Below are 14,433 nucleotides of genomic sequence, written 5' to 3'. Positions count from 1 at the left end.
TTGAGTACCGGACTGTGAACACAAAGGTCACTGGTTTGATTCCTGGTCAGGGCGCATGCCTGGGTTGTGGGCCAGGTGCCGGGGCATGCAAGAGGCAACAATCAATGTTTCTCTCCTCCTCTTTCTCCCTCTCTTCTCCTCCCTCTAAAGAGTAAATAAATAAAAAATATAAAGAGATCTCTGGAGTATGCAGGAAGCTGAGGCGCATTTCTGGCTGGTTCTAGGGGTGGCAATATGAGCCTTATAGCGAAAGGCTGGTTTCTGCTCTGAGAAGCCAGAGCCTAGATCTGTGCATCGGGAAGGCCCTGCCCCCTTGGGTACAGCCTGCATCCACCATCTTTCCTCCAGTCTCCACAGTGAGGGGCGGGATCTGATACCCACCCCTCCCTTAGAGAGGAACTACAGAAGGAGAAGTGGCTTGCCTCCAGGAGGTAGCAATACAAGCAGGAAAGAAACAGACCAGTTCCCAGGGATTTATTATAAACCATCTGCTGCCTCTTTGGCTTCTGCTCTACCACACACATACACATGCTCAAATACTCGAGAGAGCCCTGCTGAATGGCCTGATCATAGAGATTACAGCCAATTGGTAGGAAGTCAGAAGTACCACCAGTCTACTCCTTTGCTATTCTGCCATCAGATACAGCAGCCATAGTCAAGTGCCTAGGAAAAAGAAATAGGAGGACCCTTAATTAAGAGTTTCTAGGAAAGATCTGAGATCCCAGAGGACCCTGGTGCACAGCCAGAGAGCTTGACAAAGGGCCAGGCTTGTCAGAATAACTGGAAGTCGGCCGCAACATCCTCCCCAGCTCTGCTGCGCACAAGTTAATTACTTGTTGCATCGGCACTGTCAGAATCATCCTGGGAAAAAAGAAAAAGACAAAAGCACCTGTAGAGTATGCAAAGAGTGAACATTTGTGTTCATAAACACTGCTCACTCCCTTCTGCTCTCCATTTGCTTTTGTGATGTTCTGAGTCACATAACTTCTTGGGAGGCTAATACAGAAGGATTTAAACTTTGGAAAATAAAGTAAATCACTAGGACTCAATGAATAGCACTGTGTCCTGTATCATTTAGTTTCAGAATTTCAATTAATGCTACTGCTCCGTACAGCTGTAAAGGTAGTCAGCAGGGCCGGATCTGTCCTAGGATGGAGAAGCAGACGGAGAGACGGAAGTGAGGAGGGTCTTGCTGGGGTTTTGAAGCCTGGAAAATATTTGACTCCTATGTCAAATTCAAATTTGGCTAACATGCACTAAGAATTACTGTGTGCTAGTAATAGAGACAGGAGCTTCCTAGTATCTTACTTTTAAGGGCAAAGGGGAAACTGAAGGGTTGAGAGGCAGGCTTCACTTACATCCAGATCATCCATGGCAGGGGGAGGTCTCTTGACACGGACCTTGTTCAGAAGCTAGTGGGAAGAGCAAAGTAGTCACAAGAGAGAAGAGCAACCTGCACACTGATGGACCCTAGAAGAACAGCCCCAGCCAGACAACAGCCCTATCTTTAAAGCCCCCAACACATCGGGGAGTGAATTAGAGAAAAGAGTACATTGACTTCCTTTTTTAAAAGGAAATTTAAACACACACCCAGAGCACCCTCCTTACTAATCCAAGTCAGGATCTGCTAGTGTTTTTGCAACTTAAATAACTGGTGCTGAAATTCTGAAACCAAATAACACGTGGCAGGGTGCAATTTATTGGGAAATAGTGACTTTTAATGTGAATTTTATGCTGCTTAGTTTGATTTTCCCATGAAGTTGTCTGGCTCAAAAAAATGCACACATACAATACAAACAATAGAGAACAAAAGTTACAGAAAAAGAGAAAAAGGTTCAGCCAAACTTTTCAGAACACAGGCTATACTCTATGAATAGTGAGTGAGTCTATGTGCACACTTTCACTAATACAATATTCATTTCTCCCATCCCTACTAAATAAACAGTGCATAAAAAAATGTAAAGAATATCAGCACCAATGAGCAGCCGGTCTGGGGAGCTCACGTATTTCTGCCTAGCCCCGATGAGAATCCTCCAGGGGGTGTATACAGGGAGGGACACAGAAAGCGACCAAGACAGGCACAAAACGGCATTACCTCTGCATAATGTTCCACCTGAGCCAGCTCCACCTCTTCATCCCCTTCCCAGTCTCTCCAGTTATCAAAGTCCACAGACAACCACACTGGCTGCAAGGAGAAGCACAGACAGTCACAGGCCAGGAGGGCAGCAGACGCGCATAGAGAAGTGTGGTCGTGTGTGCAGAAGCGTGCTTGGGGAAGGTCAATGGGAGAAGTCTTCCTAACAGCACCCCTCTGACTAACCCCACCGTCAGACTGCCACATCAGCATCACCATCCACACAGATTTACCAAGAACCTGTTAAGCACAATGCCAGGCATAGTACGAAAAAGCACAGAAATATCGCCCTCCAAAAGCAGATGGACTAGGGAAATAACACACCTGGAAATATAACTGTCATAAAGTATCACAGAGTCAACCAAGCAAGGCAGGGACAGCCCTTCGAGGCCCATGTTCCAAGTTCCCACACTTAGACAGAGAAGTTGTTCGCTCATTCATTTCACAGACATTTATTGAACACATACAATGGGCCAGACTCTGATATTGGCATTGGGATCATAAAAATGTTCAATGCGTAGTCTCAGCCACCGAGAAGCAAGTGAAAAAGGGAAATGTAAGTGAATCATTATCATACAATATGGGAAGGGCGGTGGTAGGTTGTACAGGGGATATTTTGGGAATCCAGGTGTCTTGGAGTCGTGTAACCTTGAAGGATGAGTGGGGGTTGGGTGGGAGAAGGTAGTGGTGATGGAGGCTTTCCAGGAAGAAGGCTCAGCTTGAGCAAAGGTACAAAGACTGGTATGTGCAAAAGAGCTGTAAGCAGCTTGCTGTGGCTGGAAGGTGAAGTTTGAGGCAGAGAGTAAAGGGATATAAGACTACAACGGGATGAATAGCCAGGGCATGATCTTATATGTCATGCTATGGTGCTTAGACTTCAACCTAAAGGGCAGAAGTTCTGAGCTCAAATGCCTGAAAGAGCCAGGAAGATAATAAAAAGCAGTAAAGTGAGGTGGACCACATGTCCCATTTAAAGCTCCCACTCCAGGCATTTGGGAGTTTTAGACCAGTGTGGCCAAAATCTCCATTTTTCAAGAGAAGCTAATAATCTGGATTTGTAGGTGAAATCTCAACATTTTTATGTGTCAGCAACTAATCAAAGATTCTAAATATCAGTAACCAGACAAAGTAATGTTTAACACTGCGACGAGTACTAAAATAAATTTGAGAGCCAGATCCAACTAGTAGACAGCCAATTTGCAGCCTTTAGGAGAAAAGAAAACACTGCAGAATCTTCAGGAAGGGTTTGACACAGTCAAATGTGTGTTTTAGACAGACCATAGCGGAAGCGATGCATTGAACAGATCGGGGGTGGGCTGAAAATACACAACAAACTCCGCCCAGTGATGCATGAGGCCTGAATTAGGAAGAGATCAAGGAATGGATTCCATATTATCCAGGAAGTCAAAGAGGCAGGGCCCCAGCGAGGGACTAAATGTTGGTGGGGAGAAGAGGCTATGGAGACTCCCAGACCTAATTCGGGCACCTGTTTCCGTGGGCAGAGAGCACAGGAGAAAGAGCAGGCCACTCCCTACCTTGACATCCTCCTTGGTGAGCCGGGGCCAGGCCACTTTCTCCTTCCATTTCCTCACAAAGCAGGTAATGGAGCGGCCAGAGCGCTTATCCTGAGAGTCCTGCCAGATAGAGAGGCTCATTCTGGGGGTCTGAGGTTTAGAATGAACCTCTGCTTTTTCCAGGCAGGCTTCCCATCCAAACCTTACCATCCCACCCCATGCTTACCTTGGAGTTCACCTTGGCATAGAACTCAATCTCATTGTACAACTGCACTCCATCAGCATTCCTGCAGCTGAGGAGACAGTGTGGCTGAGGAGATGCAGGAGGGAGTGTGGGGGCATTAGGAGAAGGAAAATGTTCCGGGGAAACCGGATTCTACAGAGTGGAGGGCCGTTACCTGAACACAATGCGGTGGTCTTCTATGAGCACATGGACATCGGTGCTGTCCTCGACACAAAACTCCATGAACACATACTTGGGCCTGTCATACCACAGGGTCCGGGCCTGCTGCCTGAAAAGGAGTTGAGGTGGGGCTTCATAGGGGTGGAAGAGGGAAGACTGAGAGTATTTGGGGAAGATGGGAGGAGGGGAAGATATGGGGATGTTTTATGCTACAGCCCTGTCAAAATGGAGCTAAATGAAACAAGAGGAGGTGGGAGGAGGGTGATGGGAACCGGTGTGTGCGGCCAGGGTGAATCTGGGGAGAATCAAAAGCGTGGAAGTAGAGTTGACCCTGGCTAGGTAGTTCAGTTGGTTAGAGCATCATCCCCTTTTCCTCCCTTTTTTAGAACAGAGGGGAAGGGAGCGAGAGAAACATCAATACGTGGTTGCCTCTTGCACACCCCAATGTGAGGAACCGCAGGGTAGCCAGTTTGATACCCAGTCAGGGCACACGCCTCTAACCACTCCAAAGTTATGAAGACCTGGGATCTGGGATACCCATTAAACCTCGAAGAACGTCTTGCGTCCAGAAAACGTGGGGCAAGGAATGAATCTAAAGGGGAAAAGGCTGCCAGAAACACTCACCGTGCCATGGAGGCTCCCGCTGCTCAGTGGCGTTTGGCATCCGAGGCAGGGGTCGCTATCTTTAGATCCTGGTGACGCCCCCAGCAGCTGCCTCTCCTTATATGGTCGGGAAAGGTTTTAGAGGCCGAGAAAACGCGGCCATATAACCAAGGGAGCTGCCCTCCGGGGAGACTTTAGGGCAGCATTATCCCTGCAGCCCTTCACATTCCGAGTCTCCAGAAATGTACACATTTAGGATGAGACGACCCGCCCTCCGGAACCAGGGCAGGGACTACACTACACTAGATACGCACGGTGATTCGACCCCGGCTTCAATCATCTGTTTCTCCAACGCTTAGTATATTCAGTGCCTGATTCACAATAGGCGTTCAATACAAAATTATTGCCCTGAATCAAATCTTCGGGGAACGCCCGCCCTCCGTGACGTCTGAACTCAGTGACATCTGAGCCCCGCCCACCCGCTCTGAGTGTTCTCAGCCCACGCGCCGTTGCCAAGGCAGCAAGGGGGCGCGGCTGACGTGCGGGGCGTTTCCGGGAAGATGGCGACTGTCGAAGTAGCTGAGGAGCCGGTAACGGTGGTGGCAGCGGCTGGACGAAAGGCAAAGGACGAAGAGGAGGAAGAAGAGGAGTCACTGCCACCGTGCGAAGCGGTGCGCTGGGCCCCGGTGGGGGCGGTAGCGGAGGCCGGTCCTGGGACGACTGCGTTCTCGGAAGAGGCGGCTGCTGAGGATCCGGGCGCGACCCCGGGCTCCCCTCCGGACTCGCCCGGCCGGACCCTGCGGCGGCTGCGGGCTGAGCGGCGGCGGCTGGACTCGGCGCTGCTCGCGCTGTCCTCGCACTTCGCGCAGGTGCAGTTCCGCTTGCGCCAGGTGGTGCGTGGGGCGCCGGCGGAGCAGCAGCGCCTCCTGCGCGAGCTCGAGGACTTTGCCTTTCGAGGTTGCCCGCATGTCCTGGGCTACTGGGGGCCCGAGGATCCCACCAGCGATGAGGGCGACGGGCTGCCGGGGAACCGGCCGCAGTTGCGGGGCGACGACCAGGTGAGCAGCTGGGGCCGGGCCCCGAGGGATATGGGAATAGGAGGGATTGGGTAGATGGACAGCGATGCTGATGATGGTAGAGGTAGTAGTGGTCCGAAGCCGACCTGTCTAGGTGAGTAAGCGCTTCCCGGACGTGAAGATTGAGACAGGTGTGCGGAGCCCGCCTAAGGGCAGGAGGACTGAGAAGAAGGGAAAGGAGGTGTCCACCGAAGGTGTAATGGCATAAAGGGCAGAGGAGCAGTAAGCAAAGAGAGTATTCAGAGGGCAATAGAGCAACCAACCAAAACGGTGCTGTTCCCGCTCACTTTACCGAGTACTTACGTCCTGGCACATTTGCTGATAGAATGTCCCGACCCTGGGGGTTGGGAAAATCGGCTAGTGATTTCAGTGGAAATTACAGAAATTTAGATCTGCTCTGTCCGTGCTTTTCTGGAATCGAGAGAATCTGTCGTCTTTAGACTTGTGTGATTGAGAGCTTTGGTGAATAGCAGAGGATCTAAGCAATTAAAAAGAAACAACTCCTGAATTTTCCAATTCTGGTATTTCAAAACTCCTTCCACGTTTTGCTAAATGACTAGGCATTCAAAATGAGGTTCCTTTGGTAACTGGCAAGATTCATTGAGTTAGCCAACCTCGGGAAGTTGGGAGAATCTGTGTGCCACACCAAGGGAGCATTGCCTTACAGTCTTTGAATCTCTGGATGTGTGCATTTGTGGATCGGTGTTGATGAGACTCCCTGTCTTTACCTTTTTATTCTTCAGGCTACAACCCACATATGGCTTTCTTCCCACTTTCAATTGTTTTTTACCAAGAAGACTTACCAGTAACAGATACTGAATTATTTTAATCTGAAATGTTTCCAATGCAGTCCTGTGTTTACTGTTTCACCCACGCACCTGGCAGATTCTTAAGGAATAGAAAGGATTAAAAAAATGTCTGTAGGCCAGGCCCTGTTGAGGTGTGAAGAGCACCAAAGGCTCTCTGGATTTGCCCTTTTGGCTGTTCATTTCACTTTGGGGAACAGTACAACTTTGGGTGGGGAGTGCAGTGCTCAAAACTACCTAATAAGCAGCTGTAATCTCCCGTGCATTTATTGACACAAGAACAGGTGGTGCCAAAGTGGGGGATACGTGTGAACCGAACGAATTACTTCTTTTCAGTTTCTAATTTTTTAAACCAGTATTTTCTCACACTTCATAGTGGGAATCAATTATTTCTTTATTTCCTGCCTTGCACTGTATCTCACTGTTCTATCCTTTTAAACTTGTTTGCTCACATTCCAATAAATAGAAGACTAGAACTTTTATGGCAAGTGACAAAGTTCAGCAAATACTCTCATGAAAATGGAATCAAGATTTATACCTGGTTTCTTTCTTCCTTGGCTTCATAAAGTTGGGGTACAGTGAAAACACAAGGAAAGTTTACCCAGTTCTTGCTCCTTGCACTAGTTAGCTTCCTCTAGTCAGAGTTTGTCATAGTCATCCCCGCTTATCTGAGGGGGATACGTTCAAAGACCCCTGTGGAGGCCTGATAGCTTGGGTAGTACTGAACACATATACTACGGTTTATCCTATATACACATACCTATGAGAAAGTGTAATGTATAAATGAGACACTGGGAGAGATTAACAACAGTAACTAATAATAAAGTAGAACAGTTATAACAATATACTGTAATAAAAGTTAATGTGAGTGACTGTGGGCCACTAGTAAGAAAAACGAGCGTTACCCGAACACAGATGAGAACCGCGGCAGCCGCATGCAGCAGTCCACCTGGTGACCAGAACGGCTGCTGACTGGTGGGTGGGCTGTGGGAGTAGCGTGGATGCCTGAACACTGGGCAAAGGGGTGATTCGGGCTCAAGATTTCATAATGCTTCTCAGAATGGTGCACAGTTTAAAACCTTTGAGTTGTTTACTTCTGAAATTTTCTACGTAATATTTTCAGACATCAGTTGACTGCAGGTAACTGAAACCATGGAAGGTGAAACGGCTGATAAGGGGGGACTATTGTGTTTAGAATGTGTCCTTCTGTGCCTGATTCAGTAGCGTAAACCAACCTTGTACTGAGCACTTACCTGTGCTAGGCCTGGAAGGGACAGAGTCACAGCCTTTGCCCGTAAGGAGGTCATAGACTGGAGGAGACAGAACCCTAAATAAATGACTATAATGTGACCTGAGCTAAGGTGGAAGCGTGTACAAAATACAGTGGAGGAGGAAATGCTCAGCTCTGCCTGGGGAAATCAAGGAAACCCTCTCAGAAAGGACAGCTAGGCCCGCATTAAGACAGGAAAAGGAACAGGATTCTAACAAAACCACAACACTCAGAAAGGATTGGAGGAGTATCCTGAGAAAAGGTTTGCTGCCGTGTTGAATAAAGGTAAACAAGAGCATTGCTTTTTAAATAACTTGGACAAAAAGTTAATTTGTTGTTTTCCATTTGTTCTTTCTCATACCTTACTTCTGGAGGGCTTGGTAAGTACCATCTTAAGGTTAAATTTAATATCCTGTGGGTTTCTAATTTAAAATGTAGCCTTAGACCTGCATGATTTGCTGGGTTTGCTTTGGTTTGATACTCAAGAAAGGCATGGAAGAACCCATGTTTGAGTATATATTGGCAAGATTTTACTACCCTGAAGGGATTTTAATAATTTAAATGCAGAAATTGCCTGGTGGCCAACAGTGGGAAAAAGAGTCACTGTTCAGAGTAACTTATCAAACATTTAAAAAAACAACAAAAATTCCCTTCCTCCCACCCCCATCACTTGGCTTTGGATTTTTTTTTCCATTGCCCCAGGTATCTGCGCTTATTCTTTGGATTTTGCAGACATCTGTAATACATTGGAGGGGCTCTGAATCTTTAAAAAACTGGGTATAAGTTATAAAGCCTTCCTGTACACACTTGACTCCGTATTCCCTGCACAAAATTTCCAGGGATTGTTCTGTGGTGATTGGCAGTGGAGGATGGCCGGGCTAGTTCCTGGGGGGCTTCCTTGTCTGAGATAAATCGTTTTAGTCCTAACTAGACCTCTGGGGGTGGGGCAGCAGTCTCAACAAAAGGCCCTATTGTATTCATATCCCGTTTCCCATGAGGGACACATACTTTCTTAAAGAAGACACAAAGTTAATAAATCTCCCTGTATGAAATTCTTCTTGTTTTTGAGCTTATTTTAAAAATTCCATATTTCATCTGGATTATTTGGAAACCTTTTCTATGTTGTTAGTCATTATCGGCTTTAGAGATTTTTGATGAGCCCTGAATTTTCCTTTTCCTGTGAAATACACCTAAGTCTTTTCTCGTCTTAGAGTGAGCAGGAGAAACGGGAACGCCTGGAAACCCAAAGGGAGAAGCAGAAGGAACTGATACTGCAGCTCAAAACCCAGCTGGATGACCTGGAGACGTTCGCCTACCAGGAGGGCAACTACGACTCCCTGCCTCAGTCCATGGTCTTGGAAAGGCAGCGGGTAAGCAGCTGGCAGGGTGCTTCTCCCCCACCTAAGGTCCCCTGGCTCCTTCCGGTGTTTGTTCTACCCTGGCTCGTTTGCCTGGGGCCTTGTGAGAATCCCTTCACTGGCCCAAATCAAAGGGAGATTTTACCGCTACATGGGGCCAGTCTTTATTCACACGTGGAAACACAAGTTCCAAAGCTTTATAATATGATGAATGGGCTAAATCTTTTTGTTGGTTATTAATAATAATACTAGTAGTGACATATAATAATAGTAATACTTTCATTTGATCATTAAAACAGTTCTACTGGAGCACATTATACAATATAAACTNTGAGAATCCCTTCACTGGCCCAAATCAAAGGGAGATTTTACCGCTACATGGGGCCAGTCTTTATTCACACGTGGAAACACAAGTTCCAAAGCTTTATAATATGATGAATGGGCTAAATCTTTTTGTTGGTTATTAATAATAATACTAGTAGTGATATATAATAATATAATACTTTCATTTGATCATTAAAACAGTTCTACTGGAGCACATTATACAATATAAACTAGCTTTTTCCCCCCACAACCAGTTGATAAATATACCAGGAATCCAGATTGACTTTAACGCTGTATTTAAGCAACATCTGGGTAAACAAGTAAATCTGCTGGTAGAAATACAGCTACAGCCCTGGCTGGTGTGGCTCAGTGGATTGAGCAGTGGCCTGCGAACCAAAAAGTTGCTGGTTCGATTCCCAGTCAGGGCACATGCCCGGGTTGCAGACCAGGTCCCCAGTTGGGGGCCTGTAAGAGGCAACTGGTCAGTGTTTCCCTCACATGTCAGTGTCTGTCCCACTCTTTCTCTCTCCACCACTCTCTCTAAAAATAAATGAAGTTTTCCCCCCAAAAAGAAGAAAAAGTACAAAGTATTTAAATGAAAGAAATACAGCTGTAGCCTCCCCTACATGTTTGTCTCTGTCTGTGATGTGGCTGCTTCTCTGGCAGGGGTTACATTTCAGAGATATCATTGTCCCTAGTATTGTCACTAGGACATTTTGGCTGTAATGTACATTGATGTTTTGTAAAGATTTTTCTTTTGTTGCCTGGAATAGGGCAAGCAGGGAAGAGAGGCCAGAAACTAAGAGAAACCAGTATTTCTGGTCTCTTGGGGACCTTGGGGGAGGCTGATATGAGGCTTCTTGGGTCATCAGCCATTTGGGGTTATTCACACTGTTGGTCTCCCGAGTGAAGGTGGCCCGGCCTGGTGGGACATCTGCAGTGAGAGGAGCTGTGTCTCCTTACCTCGATCAGCAATTGTATCATTTGTCTCACAAATTTAGGAGCTATCTATGTCTTTGATTTCTATTTAAGTAGAGAAGGTGTGCTAATAAAGATTCTCCTTCTTCCTATTCTTCTCTCTGAAAATTCCAAAGGGTGTGCTCATTGCTTGTGGTCTTGATAGGTGATCATAGATGAGTTAATAAAGAAACTGGACATGAACCTGAATGAGGACATCAGCGCACTGTCCACTGAAGAGCTTCGGCAGCGTGTGGATGCAGCTGTGGCTCAGATCGTAAACCCGGCCCGAGTGAAAGAACAGTTGGTTGAGCAGCTGAAAACTCAGATCCGAGACCTCGAGATGTTCATCAGTTTCATCCAAGGTCAGAGGAGGGTGGACAGATGCTGTGATGATTCTATGTACTATAAGTACTGATACCTAAAGGTGCCAGTCTGGATGTACCATTTAAGAGATTTGATCACTTAGTAAGGGAGCCAGCATAGTAGAGTAGAAAGAACGTGGACTTTAGAACCAGATAGCGAAATCTCAGCTCTGCCATTTACTGACTTCATATCTTCAGGCGGGTTCCTAACCTCTTTAGTCCCACGCTCCTCACCCATGAAATGATTCATGCTTCCCTTACTCAGCAAATATTTATTGAGCCAACTACTATATGCCAGTAACTGTACTACACAATTAAATAAGATATATGTGTAAGTCTTATCCTGTAGTAGGCATTAATAAATATTCTTCCTATAAAACTCTTCCATCAAGCCCTGCCCTGGCTGGTGTAGCTCAGGGGATTGAGCGTGGGCTAGGAACCAAAGGGTCACCAGTTCAATTCCCAGTCAGGGCACGTGCCTGGGTTGCGGGCCAGGTCCCCAGTAGGGGGCACACGAGAGGCAACCACATGTTGATGTTTCTCTCCCTCCCTTCCCCTCAGTCTAAATTTTTTTTTAATCTGCCATCAAGAGGCTAAAGGAGTATCTTCTCTTTGTAACTTCTGATTCCAGATGAAGTGGGAAGCCCACTGCAGACAGAGAGTGGGCACTGTGAGTGCAAGGCCAGTGGGAAGACAGGAAATGGCTCCACCAGAACTGGCAGCAGCAGATTGCCTTCAGGAAACAGCAAAAGTACGTACAGCTTTCAGAGTAGGCAACTCTGTAGAGACAGAAGGTAGATTCGTGGTTGCTTAAGGGTAGGGAAGAAGTGGGGAATGGGAAACGGTAATGGTACACAGTATCTTTTTGGGATGATGGTTACACAACTCTGAGTACACAAAAACCACTGAATTGTATACTTTAAATAGGTGAATTGTATGGTATATGAATTATTTTTCAAAATAGCTGTTATCAACAGAAAAAAGAGAAGGTCAGTGGCATCCTTAGCTGAAAAAAGTAAGTGCAGTGACATCCTGGTGGGCTCCTGGCTTTATGTGGGACCCATACATAGCTCAGAAGCAAGACTTGACTCCAACTTGGGACTTGTTGAATGGACCCCTGTGTCACTATGGCCCTAACTGATGCGTCTCTGTGCTTTCCAAACAGCAAAGGCAGAAGACGTGAAGAGAGTTCAGGAGACGGGGCTGCACCTGATGCGGCGAGCGCTGGCAGTGCTCCAGATGTTTGCTGTCAGCCAGTTTGGCTGCACCACGGGCCAGATCCCACAGACCCTGTGGCCAAGGGGCCAGGCTGACAGGGACTACTCCCCCTTACTGAAGAGGCTGGAGGTGTCAGTAGACAGAGTGAAGCAGCTAGCCTTAAGGCATCAGCCACACGACCACGTCATCACCTCTGCCAACCTCCAGGACCTCTCTCTGGGAGGCAGGGATGAGCTGACTACAGCAGTGCGAAAGGAGCTGACAGTGGCCGTGAGGGACCTGCTGGCCCACGGACTGTACGCCTCCTCCCCGGGGATGAGCCTCGTCATGGCCCCCATTGCTTGTCTGCTGCCAGCCTTCTCCTCGGCCCCCGAGGCCATGCATCCCTGGGAGCTCTTCGTGAAGTACTACCACGCTAAGAACGGCCGTGCTTTTGTGGAATCCCCAGCCCGGAAGCTCTCCCAGTCCTTTGCGCTGCCTGTTACGGGAGGCTCTGTTGTAACCCCCAAGCAGAGCTTACTGACAGCCATCCACATGGTGCTGACAGAACATGACCCCTTTAAGCGCAGTGCGGACTCAGAGTTGAAGGCCTTGGTGTGCATGGCACTGAATGAGCAGCGTCTCGTGTCCTGGGTGAACCTCATCTGCAAGTCGGGCTCGCTCATCGAGCCGCACTACCAGCCCTGGAGCTACATGGCACACACAGGCTTTGAGAGTGCCCTCAACCTGCTTAGTCGCCTTAGTAGCCTCAAGTTCAGCCTCCCTGTCGACCTGGCTGTGCGCCAGCTCAAAAACATCAAAGACGCTTTTTGATGAGTGTGCCCTGGTCCTGCCCCAGCACCTTGCTCAGTAAAGACAGATGTTTAGTCTTCTGAGATAGGAGGCGAGAGCGGGAGGAACAGTTAAAGATGCTCTCTCTGGCCAGATGACTGCACAGTCGGCCTTCCCTGCCAGCTTGGCATCTCAGAAAGAAATTCTGAGACTCTCTTATTTAAAGGTCCTTCCCTGGTGCGTGACCAGTGTACATGTTGCACATGTATTTGAGCCTATACAGAAGAAACCAGTCCTGGCACACTGTTACCACACCAACTCCCGATGCCAGGACTGACTTTTAGAAAATCCAGGTTTCTCTAACCGTTCTGTTAATGATGGTGGTGACGACATGAGTGAGTTTTTGGTCCTGGAAGACATTTGAGTTGAGGTTCCTATAAATCAAGTTGGGAGCCAGGGTCGGGAGAGGCTGTGTATGTATATTCCTTAGCTGCCTCTAAAGCTAGCAGTGTGGGAATATTCTGAGAACAGCATTTCTGAGGGAGTTAACCACCAGTCAGTTTTAATACGCCCTTTTTCATACGGAGGTAAGAACTGAAGTCTACTAATGAGGTGGTCCCCCTCCTCACGGCACAGACGACGGTGGTGAGGTTTCAGGAGGGTTTGCAAGGAAGGACAACTGCCACCTGGTACCGTGTTTGTGGCAAGTGATCTTTCCTCTGTGAACCTCCTACCGAGACGCTGGCAGCCTTCTCAGAAGCAGACATGTTAGAGGTGTACTTCTCAAGAGGACCCTTGCCACCGAGTCAAGTGTGGCTAGGAAAACACAGCAGTGACCAGCAGTGACTCCCTCCTGGGCTAAGACTTTCTTTGTCCTGAGGCTGGATGGTGGAGGAGGTCTGGTCCTGCATTAAGCACTGCAGGGCGGGGGGTGCAGGGGGAACGTGACACGTGGCTTCTGACGGACAAGGGAGGGGCTGAGCACTTCATTGTAAAACTGAGTCTAGAACAGTCCCATTCGGTCCTCAGTGTGTGAGCCGTTTTAGTTCACATTTGCCGTTCAGCCTGCATACTGCTCCAGGACCGACCAGAGATGGACAGAGTGTTACCACGTTTTCAAAAACCCATTGGGCTCCCAGCACTACTGATTCAGCATGTGTCATGTGTTAAATTGCCAGCTGCACTTTACGTGTGCACTGTTATGTGGTGCATTTTAACTTAATTTTTTTCCAGCAACATTATTTAAAATGTATTGTTGAAAATTCATTAGAATTAGTTTCTGTGTGAAGCAGAATAAATGTAAATATTGCAGAAAATGGTATATCTGTGGTTGCTAACAAATCTAGTATTTTGTACAGATTCTCTGTAAAGATCTTAGAGATGCTTGGCTTTGATCTGTAGGTCGGTCTGGGCATTATCTGCCCATCTGAGTGAGATCATTTCCTTGAACTGTGTCTGGCTCCTGGCCGTTCTGCCTTTTCTCTGCTCTGGATCCACTCAGCTTTGTTGGTGGCTTTTTCCCCCCTGAATAAATTCATTAAAAAGCGCCCTTTATCATCCCGTCTCACCCAGGCCTGCACTTCCATCCCCACGGCAGACGTCACCACACTTGCCACTTTTGGAACTGGCACTGG

At 47.6% G+C, this 14,433-nt stretch overlaps 2 protein-coding genes across 6 annotated transcripts; one reads left to right on the top strand and one right to left on the bottom strand.

Annotated features, from left to right (window-relative positions):
- Positions 1-457: 457 nt before the first annotated feature.
- On the bottom strand, positions 458-5,205 carry PTGES3L (prostaglandin E synthase 3 like). 2 transcript variants are annotated; one of them, XM_037033612.1, is made up of 8 exons: positions 4,676-5,205; positions 4,047-4,160; positions 3,875-3,941; positions 3,670-3,768; positions 2,096-2,185; positions 1,359-1,412; positions 834-861; positions 458-663 (listed from the first exon to the last, which is right to left on the bottom strand). In XM_037033612.1, exons 1-8 carry the CDS (start codon positions 4,681-4,683, stop codon positions 656-658), a joined length of 468 nt encoding a protein of 155 aa, XP_036889507.1. In that variant the 5' UTR covers positions 4,684-5,205; the 3' UTR covers positions 458-655. The 2 variants fall into 2 exon arrangements, with proteins under 2 accessions (XP_036889507.1, XP_036889506.1); XM_037033611.1 differs by having other exon boundaries at positions 458-861.
- RUNDC1 (RUN domain containing 1) lies at positions 5,193-14,116 on the top strand. Of its 4 annotated transcripts, none has more exons than XM_037033606.1 (6): positions 5,193-5,712; positions 8,181-8,186; positions 9,018-9,176; positions 10,612-10,810; positions 11,442-11,557; positions 11,972-14,116. In XM_037033606.1, the coding sequence occupies exons 1-6, from the start codon at positions 5,215-5,217 to the stop codon at positions 12,839-12,841; spliced, it is 1,848 nt and encodes a 615-aa protein (XP_036889501.1). In that variant the 5' UTR covers positions 5,193-5,214; the 3' UTR covers positions 12,842-14,116. The 4 variants fall into 4 exon arrangements, with proteins under 4 accessions (XP_036889501.1, XP_036889502.1, XP_036889503.1 ...); XM_037033607.1 differs by having other exon boundaries at positions 11,442-11,561; positions 11,976-14,116; XM_037033608.1 differs by lacking the exon at positions 8,181-8,186.
- The last annotated feature ends 317 nt before the right edge of the window (positions 14,117-14,433 follow it).

This window comes from Sturnira hondurensis, unplaced genomic scaffold, assembly GCF_014824575.4.
Source record: "Sturnira hondurensis isolate 20B ecotype Veracruz unplaced genomic scaffold, ASM1482457v3 Scaffold0021632, whole genome shotgun sequence".
Taxonomy (NCBI): Eukaryota; Metazoa; Chordata; class Mammalia; order Chiroptera; family Phyllostomidae; genus Sturnira; species Sturnira hondurensis.
The sequence above is the reverse complement of the archived record's forward strand: the minus strand, read 5'-3'. Positions and strand labels throughout refer to the sequence as shown.